General features: G+C 37.8%; 2 protein-coding genes across 7 annotated transcripts in view; both read left to right on the top strand.

Annotated features, from left to right (window-relative positions):
* Positions 1-16382, top strand: part of LOC149829968 (acyl-CoA synthetase family protein) — a 142369-nt gene that overhangs the window by 27862 nt on the left and 98125 nt on the right. For 2 of the 6 annotated variants that reach the window (XM_090016198.1, XM_090016197.1), the window contains exon 2: positions 13372-13535. The exons of the other annotated variants lie outside the window; for them this stretch is intronic. The gene's annotated coding sequence lies outside the window, so the exon portion shown is untranslated. The remainder of the gene's footprint in view (positions 1-13371; positions 13536-16382) is intronic. 6 annotated transcript variants of the gene reach the window in all.
* LOC149829969 (uncharacterized) lies at positions 4380-6527 on the top strand. Its single transcript, XM_090015350.1, has 5 exons — positions 4380-4768; positions 5370-5711; positions 5831-5840; positions 5883-5972; positions 6309-6527. The coding sequence occupies exons 1-5, from the start codon at positions 4380-4382 to the stop codon at positions 6525-6527; spliced, it is 1050 nt and encodes a 349-aa protein (XP_089871476.1).

The raw sequence follows: 16382 nt of genomic DNA, 5'->3' as shown, positions 1-16382 counted from the left end.
TATATATATATACTTTAATCTGTGTTCTATTTTAGAATCCTATTTGTGTCTCTTGGCTTGAGTTCACGCTGATGGGGGCTCTAAACCTGTATTGAATCACTGTCATAGTTGGTTCAGAAAATTGTTTTTATAAAAACTTTGTTTCTTTTCTTGTAAAACCAGTTTTATGTACCTGCGATTTTTCATGAACCTGTACCAGCAGGTATTCTGGTTGTTACTTGCATCTGCAGTTTTTCTTGAACATGTTTATGTACTGGATTTTCCTTTGGCGATTTGACAGTCAGGGGATCAACCTAAACTATGTCAGGCATGCGTTTGAGAAGAGGATCAGATCTGTGTATTTATGAACAGATTTTGGATTCCTCCTAAAAACTTGGCTGTCCCTGCTGATTTGAATATCAGTTTTGTTTGATTGGGTTTTGATTAGCCAAAAAGAAAATCCAGCTTCTTGTAAAAGATATATATATATATATATATATATATATATATATATATATATATATATATATATATATATATATATAGAGAGAGAGAGAGAGAGAGAGAGAGAGAGAGAGAGAGAGAGAGAGAGAGAGAGAGAGAGAGAGAGAGAGAGAGAGAGAGAGAGAGAGAGACTTTGTTTTCTTTCTGTTCTTGAATTGGGCTCACGTTAGGCTGGGTTCAAGGGTATTCTTGTGTGAAGCAGATTTTTTTTATTGGGTTAATTTTTTGAATCTGCATTTTTTTTAAAAGAGTTCACACTGATTATGGCCTCAACTGTTGATCGAGGCTTGTTCATCAACTGATTTCTGATATATATATATATATATATATATATATATATATATATATATATATATATATATATATATATATATATATATATATATATATATATATATATATATATATATATATATATATATATATATATATTTCCTTTGGGCTATTTTCAAAACTGATTATAGTCAGTTTTCTTTTAAAAAAAATCGCTTATGCTGACATTGAATCATACATGTTCAGTATGTACTTGTTTGATTCCCGATTCGTACATCGATGACAGTTAAATCAGATTATGCAATACAGTTAATAAATCTGCTCCTGTATGATGGATATTAGATTTGTCCACACATTAGTGTGTTGGGTCTTGCATAGGCAGATTGGTTAAATTATTTTTCTGCATATGCATGGCTTGAGTTTTTTTTTAGGAATTGTGAATCGTGGGCTGCGCTGATGCTGAAATAGGCATGACAGCAGCTCGAACTGTGTGTTGGTACATGCGTATTAGTAAATTTTGTTCATAATGTTAATTTTGTTCACGCATGATAGGTCGATGGAATTACTCTTGCATGAAAGTTATCAGTTTTGTCCATATTATATATATATATATATATATATATATATATATATATATATATATATATATATATAATGCATGGCTTGAGTTTTTTTCAGGAATTGTGAATCGTGGGCTGCGCTGACGCTGAAATAGGCATGCCAGCAGCTCGAAGTGTGTGTTGGTACATGCGTATTAGTAAATTTTGTTCATGCATGATAGGTCGATGGAATTACTCTTGCATGAAAGTTATCAGTTGTCCCTGTTATATATATATATATTAAACATGGTATATATATGCATAACTGTCAGTGTATATAAACCGATCAACATATATATATATATATATATATATATATATATATATATATATATATATATACTAAATCAAATTTTGAAAGAGGTTTTGGAAATACTGCAATTTTACTTATGTTGTCCTAAAAGTGTAACGACCCCAACTTATCCTTGTGAAAAGTGATTTTTTTTTTTGTTTTTTTAAAGCAATTGCGGAAACCAAACCCAAGGATCCAGGGTCTCACAAATTTAATAAATACCAACCTATAATAGATAGTGCATTAAATCAATTGAAGGAATAATTAATTTTATTAACCAATATAGTGAACGTCATAGAAACAAAAATAAATAAATAATCTGTAATATAGAACTACTCTCTCAAGAACATCAAAATCATGTCACGCAAACTCGCAGGCTCCATGTGGCAGTCACCCCATCATTGAGCACCTGGTTCTGAAAAACAATTTGAAATACAGAGTAAAAACCAAAGTTCTTTGTACGAATTCTTCTAAAAATCCAAACAAAAAGGAAAGAGCATAAACCAAATTCATGCGTAACTTTAGAGGAATATAACAACAACAATTTCATAATAACTTTGCCATTCAAACATTTAAAACAAGTACCATGCAATAACAATTTTCATAGGAAACAAAATAAGTATAAATGCATGAATTAATGTAGAACAATAAAGATGCATGATTCAATGCATATGCATGAATAACTTATTAAGTTATTATTAGAGTTTCTTTTGTATGTATGTCCTATTAAATGCACACAATTTTAGTTTCACTTTTCATTAAACCCACAGACACTCAAAACAGACACAATAATTCCCGAAGTCCAAGTTAGGTTCCTAGTTGTAGCTTAACACACAATTTATATTTTATTACTGGGTTCCACACTTGTTCCTCGATCGCTATTAGGAATCAACACCATTCATCAAAATATTAGAAATCAACATCTAATGTCGGTACATCAGGGAAAGCAACATCCACTGATACCACTTTCTTGGTATACAAATAACAACAACGATGTTAATAACACTACTCCCGGGCAAAGTGAATAAAATTTCCTTAAAACCATGGTTGGGAGGTGAACCACCACTTTGGGTTCTGGGTCACAATCACACAAAGAGTTTTTACATCCCTACCCCTTTAAAAGAGTTTTGTCAACGAAATTATAACGTACTGTCTTGAAATGGTTGGATTTCTATATTTTTGACTCTAAGGATGATTTTATTTAATTCCATGTGTGTCAATTAAATTTCTGTGCTTTTTGTGATTGCGATTGTTGTTCTGGATCAATCCTAAGAAGTGGTGGGACATCCTGTGACGGGTGAAGTTTACTGGTGTGGAGGATATCCCTTGGGAGACCTTTAGAGGGGAGTTCTTGGACGCGTATTTCCCTTTCTACACCCGAGAGCGTATGCCACAGCAGTTCCTCGAGCTCGTTTAGGAAAACATAAGTTAGGTGGACTACACCAAATTCTGGAGTTTGGAGCGGTACTGCCTGAACCTGTTCGTTGATGATAAGGCGAGGGCAGCGAAGTATGTTTACGGGTTGAAGGACGGTCTGTAGGTTCGTGTCATGACGAGTCGTCCTACTACGTTCAACAATGCGATCGAGTCTGCATCCATCCTGAACGAGGAGTGAGATGGGTTCAAGGGTGGATCGCAGAAGAAGGGAGGTAATGGTAATGACAACACAAGGAAGAACCCACCTGCGGGAGGCAAGGTGCAGGGGGTAAGGCTAAGAGGCAGAAGACCCAACAGGAAAACCAGAGGGTACTCAGCAGGGTCGACCCCAGCCTAGGAAGCAATAGGGGTAGATTCGGTTTATTTGCAGGCATTGCAACAAGAGTCATCCCATTGGCTATTGCTCTCTCTTCAAGGGAGTATGCTACCAGTGCCTTTTACTGCCCGAACAAGCTGGCGGCTCGGGGCAGTCAACAGCAGCAATAGAGACCTCAACAACAGGCGCAACGGAAGATCAATGGGTGAGTCTACACTACCACAGCTACCGAGCAGGGCGATCAAGCTGACTTGATTGAAGGTATATTCGTAGTCAATGGCCATTTTGCTCGTGTTATGTTTGATTCGGGTGTTACCCATTCGTTTATATTTTCGTCTTTCGCTAGACTTCTTGACGTCGTACCGTCTAGCCTAGAGAAGACTCTTGACGTGATGTCTCCGATGGGCATGTCTACTTGTTGTGGGAAGTACCTTCCCGCAGTTTGAGTAGTTATTAAGGGACATGAGTTGTCTGCCGACCTAGTCATACTAGACTTGACATTCTACGACATCATTCTGGGTATAGACTGGTTGTGTAGACATAACACGACTCTTTAGTGTCGGGGGACAAAGGTTTTGTTGGAGTGCCCCGACTTGTCTGCGCTGGTATTTTAGGCGTCTAGGCCTGTGAGTGAGGTGAAGATCATTTTAGCTATAAAGATTTCGAAATACCACAAGTAGAGATATGCGGTGCTCTTGGCCAGTGTGTCCACCACGAACAATCAAGAGATACCTTTGAAGCAGTTGGACGTGGTTTGCGAGTTTCTGGATGTCTTTCCAGAGGACTTGCCGAGTTTGCCATCTCACAGGGAGATCGAGTTCTTGATCCAGCTAGAGTATTGCATGCATCGTATTGCATGGCACCTGCAGAGCTGGTTGAGCTTAAGAAGCAGTTGCAGGAACTTCTTGACAAGGGTTTTATTGTGCCGAGTGTGTCACCTTAGGGTGCACCAATTTTGTTTGTCAAGAAGGACGGATCCATGCGACTCTACATATACTATCGCATGCTGAATCAGGTTACCGTGAAGAACAAGTACCTTTTATCCAAGATTGATGATTCGTTCCTCCAGTTGCGTATGGTAAAGGTGTTCCCCAAGATCAATCTTCGTTCAGGGTACTATCAATTGCAGATCAAAGCAGAGGATATCTCAAAGCCTAAGTTCAGGTTCAGATACGGACCCTACAAATTCTTATTGATGTCTTTTGGAATCACCAATGCCCCTGCTGCATTCATGGACTTGATCAATCGAGTCTTTAGGTTGTGGCTCGATCTCTTTGTCATCGTGTTTATTAATGACATCCTGATATATTCTGAGAGCGTGGAGGAGCACCTGTGGATCGTGTTGCAGACACTAAGGGAACATAAGCTGTATGCTTAGTTCTCTAAGTGTGAGTTTTCGCTCGACAAAGTAATGTTCCTCGGCCACGTGATCTTAGAGAAGGGCGTTGAGGTAGAACTAACAAAGGTGGTGGTAGTGTTGTCTTTGGAGCAGCCGAAGACAATGTCTGAGATTAGGAGCTTCTTGGGATTGACGAGTTATTACCGTTGATTCATACATGACTTCTCTCATATAGCTGCTCTGATGACTCGACTTTTGCAGAAGGGGGTGAAGTTTGTTTGGTTACCTCGGTGTGAGGAGAGCTTTTAGGAGTTGAAGAGGAGGTTGACCTCAGCCTCAGTGTTGTCTTTGCCTTCTGGGATGAGAGGGTTCATAGTGTACAACGATGCTTTGGGTACTAGACTGGGGCTGTGTCTTGATGTAGCACAGGAAGGTCATCACCTACGCTTCTCGACAGTTAAAGGTGCATAAGAAGAACTACCCCATACATGACTTAGAGTTAGCGGCTGTTGTCTTCGTGCTAAATATCTGACACCACTACTTATATGTAGAGTAGGTCGACGTTCTGTCTGACCACAAGAGCCTAATGTACATTTTCACTCAGTGAGATCTGAATTTGAAGCAGTGCAGGTGGTTAAAGTTCTTCAAGGACTATGAGTTCACCATTGCCTACCATCATGATAAGGCAAATATAGTGGCAGATATGCTTAGCAGGAAGACTTCAATCACAACATCTAGCTTGATTGGTTGTAGTTGGGACTTGTTTGAGGAGTTCGTCAAGTGGCAACCGTTTGAAGACGAAGTCGGACACATCCTTTATGTAGGGATAAAGGCGCGACTTGAGATTATAGATTGTACTGAAGAGCTTCAGTCGGCCTGTCCAGACTTTGAGAGTTTGTGCGTGAGTGCCCAGAAGCCAGATGCGCAGTTCCATCGTGTGGAGGATGGGACTATTATGTTCGGGGACAGATGGTGGTTTCGAAGGCACTGCTGGAAGAGCTTATAAGTGAGACTCACAGGTCGAAGTATTTCGTCCATTCTAGTTCTACCAAGATGTTCAAGGATCTCTAGATGACATGTTGGTGGAACAGGATAAAGCGGGTTATTGCAAAGTTTGTGTCTTAGTGTCTCACCTGCCTGTAGGTGAAGATCGAGCATCAGAGACCAGGTGGACTACTTCAACCTTTGGATATCTCTGAGTGGAAGTGGAATGACATATCGATGGATTTCATTGTGTGTTTGTCGGGGACCCGTCGTTAGCACGTTGCCATCTGGGTGATTGTTGACTAATTGACGAAGAGTGCCAATTTTCTGCCTATCAGGGTGAGTCAGAGTCTGGAGAGCTAAGCAGATTTATACGTAGATGAGATAGTTTGACTTCACGCGGTACCACGTTCGATTGTGTCAGATCGAGATCCTCATTTCATGTTTTGTTTCTGGCGCCAGTTGCAGAAGACCCTTGGTACTATGTTGAAGTTTAGCACGATGTTTCATCCACAGACTGACAAACAGACAGAGCGTATGATACAAATACTTTAGGACATGCTTAGAACGTGTGTGCTGGACTAGGCAGGGGATTCAGATAGGCATGTGAAACTTGCAGAGTTTTCATTTAACAATTACCATGCTAGCATTGGCATGGCTCCTTATGAAGCTCTGTATGGTAAACCATGTAGATCCATGATGTGCTGGGATGAGGTTGGAATGAGAGCAGTGGAGTTTCCAAAGGCTATTCAGCACTACTCGGACCAAGTGCGGTTTATTCTGCAACGTTTGATTGCAACGTAGAAGAGTTACGTTCATCGGCGTAGGGAGCTTAGTTTTGCCGTGGGTGATCATGTGTTTATCTAGATATCGCCTATGAAGAGTGTTCAGGTTTGGGAAGGAGGGGAAGTTGAGTCCTCAGTTTGTTAGACCTTTCGAGATTCTTGAGCACGTTGGCGAGTCAGCTTACTGTGTGGCGCTAACTCAGTTTTCTCAGATCCACGTCTTTCACATCTTGATGTTGAGGAAATATTTGCTTGACCCTTCACTCGTGATTCACTATGAGGCGGTCGAGGTACAACCTGATTCGACTACGGAGGAGAGACCAGTAGAGATTGTGGATCACTAGGAGAGGACATTTCGTAGTAGGATGATCCCATTCGTGAAGGTGTGTTGGCAACAACATGGACTGGCAACTGCACTTGGGATCTCGAGGCCGATATGCGTAACCACTACCCACATTTATTCAGTATGTCTTTAATTTCGTGGATGAAATTCTTTTAAGGGGGTAGAAATCTAATATCATGTATTTTTTTATAATTTTTAAAATCGATAAACATAAATTTTAAATTATATATGCATTTAAAATTGATAAAATCGTGGGAAAATAGTTAATTTATAGGTGACGTCAGCTGTGTCTGGGTTTGGGTGTGACCCAGATCCCACTAACAAGATCTAGTTGAGCTAACTATGATTTGAGCAATTTTTGGTTTTTAACCTTTAAATTTGAGCAAAATTCGAGCAAAAATCAAGCGAAATTCAGGCAAAATTTAGGTTTGACCACCGTTAGATCCGCCTTGGAATACTGATTGCCTTGGCGGCTTGTTTTTCCGAAATCGGATTATGGTTGCCCCGAAAATCGCATTTTTAAAAAATGACCTCAATTTTTGACTTTTTCTTGATTGGATAGGACTGGTTTCACTCTGTTTGATCCAAGTTAGGATCCATATAGATTTGGATCTTGGATCCAAATCTAGATTCGAAATTCATCTATGTTTATTTTAAAACTTTAAAGTCACCTTTAAATTTAAATAGAATGAGGTAGAGTTCTACCTCTCTACCCCATAGAGTCTTTCCAGAGGGGGGCGACACCCTTTGGAATATTCTTTAGAATATTAAATAAAAATAATTAATTAAATAATGCATAATTAATAAAATAAAATTTTAATTTAAAATATCTAGAAGAGTGAGAGACGTCTAGACCTAGGGAGGCTTGACCTCACATGGATCACAAAGAGGATAGAGAGAAACGTGAGGGAGGAGAGAGAGAAGAGAGAAAAAAGGAGAGAGAGAGAGAGAGAGGTTCTAAGAAAACTTCAATATTATTCCCTTGTATTAAAGGGGAACCTCAGACCTCTATTTATAGATAGGGGGTCTTGAGATAGAGTCTCTACTTAATTATATGAGCCATAAAGAGTTTTACTGTGAAACAAGAACTAGACTAGAGAGAGGATTCTAGAGTCCTACTCTGTCGTGACTCCTATTTTAATTAAAACAAACTTGAGAAGACTTGATTAGACTCTCCCTAATCACCTTCTTGTTAGGTGAAAGAATTCTCTAGAGAGGTGGGGACGTCCTATCCTTGACTCTTAATTAACGCCCTCCCATATGGGCCCTATCGGATGACTCTCCCTGCATCTGATGTGAACAAGTGTCATACTCTTTTTTCTTCTGGTATAAACATGTGTCTATTGATTTTTCCACATGTGAAGAGGACACCTTAGCTGCCACATCTATAATGCCCCAAAATTTTAACCCAAAAATATGAAAATATATATTTTTTTCAAAACAGGGTCTGATATATGGCATCATCTTAACTAAATTAAGCCCTGAGGAGTCAGTCTGCCCATGCACCGACGTTTAATAGCTCCTTAGAATAGAGTTCCAGAAAGGTCATCCAATTGACAAAACCCTTTTTCAAAAAAGTTTAGAAAAACAATGCAAATTACAAATCTAAAATCGGTTAAACATTCTGGGCGGGTTACAAGTATTTAAACACATCACATTCATTCACAAAGTAAATCAGAGTAAATTAAATAGTTCATCACTCGAATGAAATTCACATATCCAATCTTTAAGTTTAAGAATTCAAATATTAAATAATCGAATCACGTCCCCGAGATTCTCAATCATTGATTCATACGACACCCCCGTAGCCTCTCGCAACCACTCCTTAACTGCTCACTTATTACCTGTATTTATTTAAAAATAAAGGGTCATACTTCACGAGTTTCAATAGGTTACATGTTAATCAAGCACACATGCATGATATTAAGCATACATGTAACCAACACAAATTCATGATAATCATAACAATTGATTTCAGTTACATATTGACAGAACACATCATTAATTTATACAAGAACAATAACATATGCATGCTTGATATGAACGCAATTGTATAATTAAAAAGTGTTCTTAATCAACTAATACATTGTTTCTCTTAATCATTAACCCCATCTGGTACATGCAGGGTATCACACGAAACAATATAGACCACTCGGGTATTTATTATGCTATGTATTTTAATTTTTCTCAAGTGACTGACTGAGTCGAACCCACCAGGAGCGGTCCCAGACCGAGAGAAGCTCTCCTAAGTGGTTACGACCAAACATGATCGATCATAACTTCTGCACAAGACATGGACATACCACCTAAGACTAATATTGTTAGTCAGACCTCCTAACTCCCCTGGACTTAGAAACCAACTGAGCCATTGCCACTCGAAGCATTTTTAATAATTCACGGGTCCAAGCAGTTTGTACCACATACTCTCTCCAAGGTAGACATGGGCCTTTTTGTTCGGCGTACCTTTGTGAGGCATACACGGAATCCCGAAAATGTTATTTTTATTAGGCCATGGGTCAATGCAGCTATTACACAACAACAACCCATTGTATCAAATAAGTCATGATTCTCATTCGGAACCCCATGCTGCACACACAATATTATGTGCATTCATAACCTTGTATGCATGACATACACACACCGCATGTTATAACATTAAACACATCATAAACATGCTGTTCATTATAAACACATGCAGTAGGACATAACATAAAAGCATGCATATTCATCATATTGCATAACATCATCATTGGAAATACACACTGTTGTCTAACAATTAGTGTGTTCCTTTGGTTCAGTTCTGGAACCAAACCCTGTGCCACCGGTCCACTTTCAGAACTAAGATGTTGAAATCGCAAGTTTTAACTTAGAACTTTAAGGGCAGAATTTTAAGAGTCTCACGACCAATCCACAATGAGTAAAAATATGAAGTTTTTACAGTAGATGCATGGATGTGTTAGATAAACATAACCACAAACCTTGCCTCAAGTGGAGTTCGAAGCCGGGAGAAATAAATAATTTACTGTAACTGGTTTTCTGTTCCCTGAACATGCCTGTCTGGTTCAGCCCCTCTGGAGAAGCCTCAACCAACAAATTTACAGAAGAGAAAAATTCTGTAAAATTTATTGTAGCTAGATGAACATGTCTGGAGGGATCTCCCACAGAGATTAGGTCCAAACTCCATCCCAGTTGTGAATTAAAATTCACAGACCGCAATCTGTTCAGGTTCTTGGACAAACAGTGTTCCAGAAATTTTCAGGTTTCAAAACCATCTTTCGTGATTTTAATTCACTGACCATAATGAATCTATGCATCAAATTTTTATTGAAATTTCTTCAATATGTAATCTAACACATAAAATTTTCATTCATGACCATAGAACAAATTAAGAGAAATAAAATCTACAAAATGGTGCAGTCGCATACAGAATTTTTGTCAGGACAAAAATTATGTTCTGACTTTCGGAGGTTGTATTTCCTCATCCGGACCTTGAACGAAGTCAAATTTTGTTCTCGGACTTCCTCTATGTGTCTGGAATGTCTCTCTCAAAATTTAAGAAGTTTTGGTCAAACCGTTTGGGCGTACGATAAAGTTCTTGAAAAGTGTCCGGGCCTGTGAAAACAAGACAACATGCCTTTTCACACAAAAACCATATTTATTGCATGTTTTTCACACAATAATCCATATAAACATGATTTTGCATGATTTGATTCAATATAACACAATCAATATCCGTTTAAGTATGAAATAGTAAAATTTCATGTTGTACAAAATTTAATCTGATGCATGGAATCGTCCTGAAGCACACGTAAACAATTTTTTCTAATACAAACACTCGTGCACCAAAATAGGTATTGTAAAAATAAATTTATTTTAGAATAACATACGAATCATGCACATGTATATCAGATCTAACAAGGATAGATTAAACATAAGCTGATCATAATTAAATCAAACACAAATCGCAAATAAAGCTATATAAATCATTTTTTTTTTGAAAAAGGCTCCCATAAACCTTAATCGGTATGACCCACATGAATTTATTTATGATTTTTAAATTAAGTCATACATAAAATCATGCATCAAACATGAATATAGTTAAGATCATACAATACATGAATCTCAACATAAAACATAACCACATAAACTCGTGAAACCCGTTTTTCCAAAAAGAACCCTAAATCCCCTAAAATCGATTTTCACTATTTGGGGTTATATTTTTTTTCCGAATATTCTGTTAATTAAACAACATAAATATAGATTCCAATAGGATTTATACATGCTGATCATGTTAAATATACATCCATCATAAATTTAATATATCGAACACGAAATCGATTCCTTAAAATAGACATGAATCTCTCCAAAACCGATTTTTCTCAAAATCATTTTTGGAGAATGCATTCTACTAAGAATCCAATGATATCAGCCTCATATATATGATTGATTGATATATAAGTGTTGCTGAGCATGTGTGGACCATCCGCAACATGCAACATATGCATCCCAATATCATATACACATGCCAGAGTAAGTGTACCTATCTCAAAAACGCGAAAAACACGAAACGGAACACAAAAACGAGATTCCAAAATCGTAGAAGTTCTCTCCTTCTCTAGGCTGCATCACCGTCGGAGGTTCAACCACACCAGCTACAGACCTCCATGCTCCTTCTATGAAGGTTTGGACCAATGAAAGCTTGAGGTAGGAAGAGGGAAGAGAGAGATTATCAAATTCATGTGATGGAAGGGGTTTCCTTCCTTCTATTTATAATGTTTCTAAATGAATCCCTTTCCATATGAGTCTCCTCCCTCACCCCAAGCTCTATCCTTTCAGCCTCATAGGTTTTCTAATTAGATATGTAGGATATCTCATAATTAAATATTTAATTAATGAAATAAAAGAGAAGTGTCACTTGGCATCTCCACATGAAGTCCTACATGGGGTTTGGTGACAGGGTGACCTTTTAGGAGGTTTACTAACACAAAGACTCAATTGAATTCAGCGTTTAAATAGTCGATTCGATAGCACTCGAAATGTAGATTATCGTGATGGTCTTAGATTTAATTGTACACGCATGGATTATCCGAAAAAATAGTCAATGCCAAAAAATGCTGATTTTCAGCCTATAATTAGGCATGAACTTCGGCTGATGATAAAACACTTAAATCAATACCAATTTGGGCGTGTAGGTAGTTAATTTCAATGCCCTCAAAATGATGAACGTCTAGGTCAACTCCGATTTAATCGGTGAGCCACCGATCAACTGAAATATTTGCAATGACTATGTTCGGGGCATCCTACACTTGGGTTCCCACTGGGTCCAAATACCATATTAAACCCAATTAATTTTCAAATGGGTATTTAAACCTAAATTAAAATTAAATACTAATTTAAATACCTAATACAATTTCAAACCACCATTACGACCAAATTTTATTTTTATTTATTTAACAATCATTGAAAATTCATAGAAAATTCTCGGGTATTACAACATCAACGGACCTCACACACAAGCTAGAATCGCCCTCTATGGGCATGAGGTGACGTTTGGGATTTAGAGCGCGGATCCTGGGAATCAGGCCATAACAATTGCCAAGAAGGAAAACTGAAACGAAAAACGAGGTTTCTCAGGTGCATTTCAAACGGTAATAAGAAACAACTAGGAAATGGATTGGGAAACGAATCGGGAAGATCTCACTAAACATGCCTCTACTCAACAAATCTTCAAAACTGACTTGCATATGCTGTCACTGAGTGTTGGGTTCATTCCTCATTGAAGGAGATTGAGGGACGTGAGTGTCTCATGTATCCCATCAAAGGGAAACAATTGGAAAACATGTGTTTCTAATAGTACAGGAAATGCGTCTCCCTTAGTGTGGGAAATGTGTCTCCCTTAGGGTGGGAAATGTGTTTCCTATAATTTTTTTGATGTTTCCCAAATGTTTAAAATGTAGTGTTTCTTGTTTCGGAAAAAGCTTCCCCAAAAACGTGTTTTCCATCCTCTTATAGCGATTGTGGTAAAAGCTTGTTTTTTCATTAATTTCCATTAATTTAGACTCCTCCCTTCCCCTATTCGAATTGATCTCCCATTCACATGGTGGTAGCTGAGTTATTGATAGCTCACGCCAATCGTGGCAGCAAGCAATCAACTGACTTCTCCCTTCTTCATTGATTATAAAATCTTCAACAATATAACATAGTTAATATCTTGCTCATTACATATATACTTATAAAATCTTCACAAATATTATTTTCTTATATATTTATTTACAATGTTTTAACAAATCTATTTTTTTGAGACTTTTGTGTTGAAAATTAATAATTTTGAAAATCTCCTAAGAAATTCTATTATCGACAAATTCTTGAGAACGACATTTATAACTATGGTAAAAAATCTTGGCACGTAAAGGGCCAGGCCGGCTGACCTGTTGCCTGTAAGAAACTAACAATATGGGTCAGATCCAGGCAGGAATCATATTGGAGCCCTGACCCATTTGCATCTCTATGTATACCCCAGGCAGACCAAGTAGAAGGTGGACACACATCTTTCCCTAGCTTCCAGCAAGTCAACGGTCATTGTGATTCATGGCTGCTCTATTGCATGAAGCTCTACAGATTCAAAGATTCCTCAAAAGTTAGAAAAAATAAAAGCATTTTTTGGTGGATTGAGAATATTGGCAGGTGAGTGGTGCTCCAATATTTCTTTGTTTAACTTTGAAATCAAATTGGGTCAATTTCATTTTTCAGAATAAAATTCATGGTACAGAAAAGGCTCTAATCTATGTGCAATCTATCGGGTCTATTCATTGTTAGTACGTTTAACTCAAGTCACAAATTTGCATGATCAATTTGATGGTGGCATGATATGGTAGTTCTGTGTGAGTATTGGTGGGTATTTTTGAGTTTCAACTAATCCAATAAAGAAAAGCAATTTCCTGCACATTGTGAGTCTATAACATATGTTCTTTTGCTGCAAGAACCTATTGGCTAGTTGATATTCTCTTTGCAAATGAGACCAGCAGAAAATAAAGCAATGAACAAAACTTTTGGAAAACAATTGGATCTTGACAGAGCAGTAGAAGAAATGGTGTGAATGAGTATGTTGATAAAGGTGAAGCATTGTAGTTGCTAGAGAAGGAGGGGGAGACACCCACTAACAAATGGGTAGCATGCATCCAATCATAACAGGTTATGGAACAATAGGAAGAATAAATGAAGTAAACACTAAACTTGTGGAGGTAGGGGTAAACCCATGTGGTGAGATATGATACTTAATCTATGGAACATGAAATAATAAATCCAAAGCATGTTTAGTTTGTCGACTTTGGTTGACATATAGCATCTTTGGAGGACGTTGCTTTGCAATCCTCTACCTAGTTGTTATCTATGTCACATGGGTATAAGTACGGAGGGTACGACACAACAATTTCAAAACATGTAGGTATGGGGACACAACTCTCTCTATGTATATATATATATATATATATATAAAAATAAGAGGAAAGAGTTTGGGTCTGGATCCACATACAATTCAGACCCAAACTCTTTCCTCTCTCTCTCTCTTATATCTCTTATAAAAGGGCAAGGTGAGCCCTTCCCCTTTTCTGCTCTTTCTCTCTAGCGTCCTTTCCCCCCCCCTCTCTCTCTCTCGGATTGTTGCAGGAGGAGGAGGAGGAGGAGGAGGAGGAAGCACACCCTTTCCCCTCTCTCTCTCTCTCGGATTGTTGCAAAAAGAAGAAGAAGAAGAAGAAGAAGAAGAAGAAGAAGAAGAAGAAGAAGAAGAAGAAGAAGAAGAAGAAGAAGAAGAGGTACACTCCCCTTATAGTTGGCAAACTCATGACTCGGAGTTGGATCGCCCAACCCTTGACTCGTGAGTTAGTGGGTTGACTCGGTAACTCGGACGAGTTAGAACTCAAAATTCATATTGTATAATCACTAAATTTAGCATATGACCTCAATGACTAAGCTATATAAGTATTCAACTATACATAATTGTTAATAATTATGATTTAAAAATATATAATTCTTTATAACGAGTTTCCTTTTATGAGAATTATGCATTAACATCACAAAATGCATGAAAAAAACACATAAGAGGCATGTGGATCAACAATCCTGAATCAATGACCCAGTTGGGGTTCGATTCAGGTCGACTTGGGCGATTTCCGAGTCGACTCGCCGGGTTTGCCAACTATGCTTCCCCCTTTCTCTCTCACTCTCTTCCTCTCTCGTCTTCTTCCTTCTCCTCCTCTTCCTCTTTTATCTTTTTCTTCCTGCTTCTCCTCCTGTTCCTCTTTCTCTTTCGTCCTCTTCTTCCTTCTTTTCCTCTTCCTATTTCTCTTTCATCTTCTTCTTCCTTCTCCTCTTGTTTCTTTTTTTTCTTCCTCCTTGCCTTTTACCAAGGGCAAAAAAACAAAAAAAAATTGGGTTGGGTCTGTAATGAAATAACAAGTGCACAAACACAATGCCACAAAAGGGCTACAGATGTGCACATCCACAAATACAAAATCTACTTATGGGCCAAATATACAATAGCCACTAAGGGCTAACACTTAAACCCCACAAAAGAGAGCAAAAACACAAATATAAATTAAAAAATGTTATTCAAGAATGCTTAGAACAAGTGAGGACATTGGGGAGCTCTTAATATAGTCGTTGGGAGCTCCCCAAGCGATCATATTTATGACTGTTGGAGAGCCCTAATGACTCTATAGTCATATTGACCATAGAGCGGCTCAACAAATAAAGAAAATAAAAGCGATAAAACGTGTCCCTAATAGACAACACCTATTACATATACAAAATGACCAAAATACCCTTGATCATATACCCAAATTATATACAATATATATATACATATACATATAATATTTTACATTACATTTTAGCAACCCCTTAAACTTACGGTGTGATAAGTGAAAGTTTGTCAAGAAGAAAATAAAATGGAGGTGACGAAAGCGCCTTGGTAAAGAAGTCTTCCGGTTGATATTCAGAAGTGACATATGATAAGATGATGATCCTTTTTAGGAATTCTTCACACATATAGTGACTCTATTTTTATATGCTTAGTCCTTTCATGAAATACATGGTTGTCAGCTATGTATATTGCACTCTTATTGTCACAACACAGTCTGGAGGGTGTCTATAGATTAACACTCATATCTTCAAGTAATCTTCAAACACAAAAGCCAGTAGTTGAACGACGATCATTTGGATCACCTAAAAATCACCTAAAAAAACACAAAAGCCAGTAATTGAGCGACGATTATTTGGATCTCCTCCCCAATCTGAGTTAGAATAAGAAATTGGCTTAAGAAAAGAGGATAACAAAAGACCTCTAGAGGTAGAGGTTCGTAAATATTTAATAATCCTCGTCACGATACTCATGTGAACTGTGGTGGGAGAATGTTGAAATTGGCTAGCAGTATGAAACGCATGCACAATATCAAGCCTAATAATAATTAAATAAGTTTAGGCACCAATCATTTGGCAATAAAGATTAGGATCCTTCAGAGGTATTCCATGATC

Source organism: Nuphar pumila, chromosome 8 (genome assembly GCF_984573655.1).
Source record: "Nuphar pumila chromosome 8, dmNupPumi1.hap1.1, whole genome shotgun sequence".
Taxonomy (NCBI): domain Eukaryota; kingdom Viridiplantae; phylum Streptophyta; class Magnoliopsida; order Nymphaeales; family Nymphaeaceae; genus Nuphar; species Nuphar pumila.
Note: the sequence above shows the minus strand (reverse complement) of the source record. Positions and strands in the feature narration are given on the sequence as shown.

What these genes read in the sequence shown, in the direction of transcription:
- LOC149829969 (XM_090015350.1), top strand. Translation starts at nt 4,380, where the DNA reads ATGCGACTCTACATATACTATCGCATGCTGAATCAGGTTACCGTGAAG. An exon ending in ACACTAAGGGAACATAAGCT is followed by an intron (nt 4,769 to 5,369) that starts GTATGCTTAGTT and finishes GAAGCAGTGCAG; the next exon opens with GTGGTTAAAGTTCTTCAAGG. An exon ending in ACATATCGATGGATTTCATT is followed by an intron (nt 5,973 to 6,308) that starts GTGTGTTTGTCG and finishes GTGCTGGACTAG; the next exon opens with GCAGGGGATTCAGATAGGCA.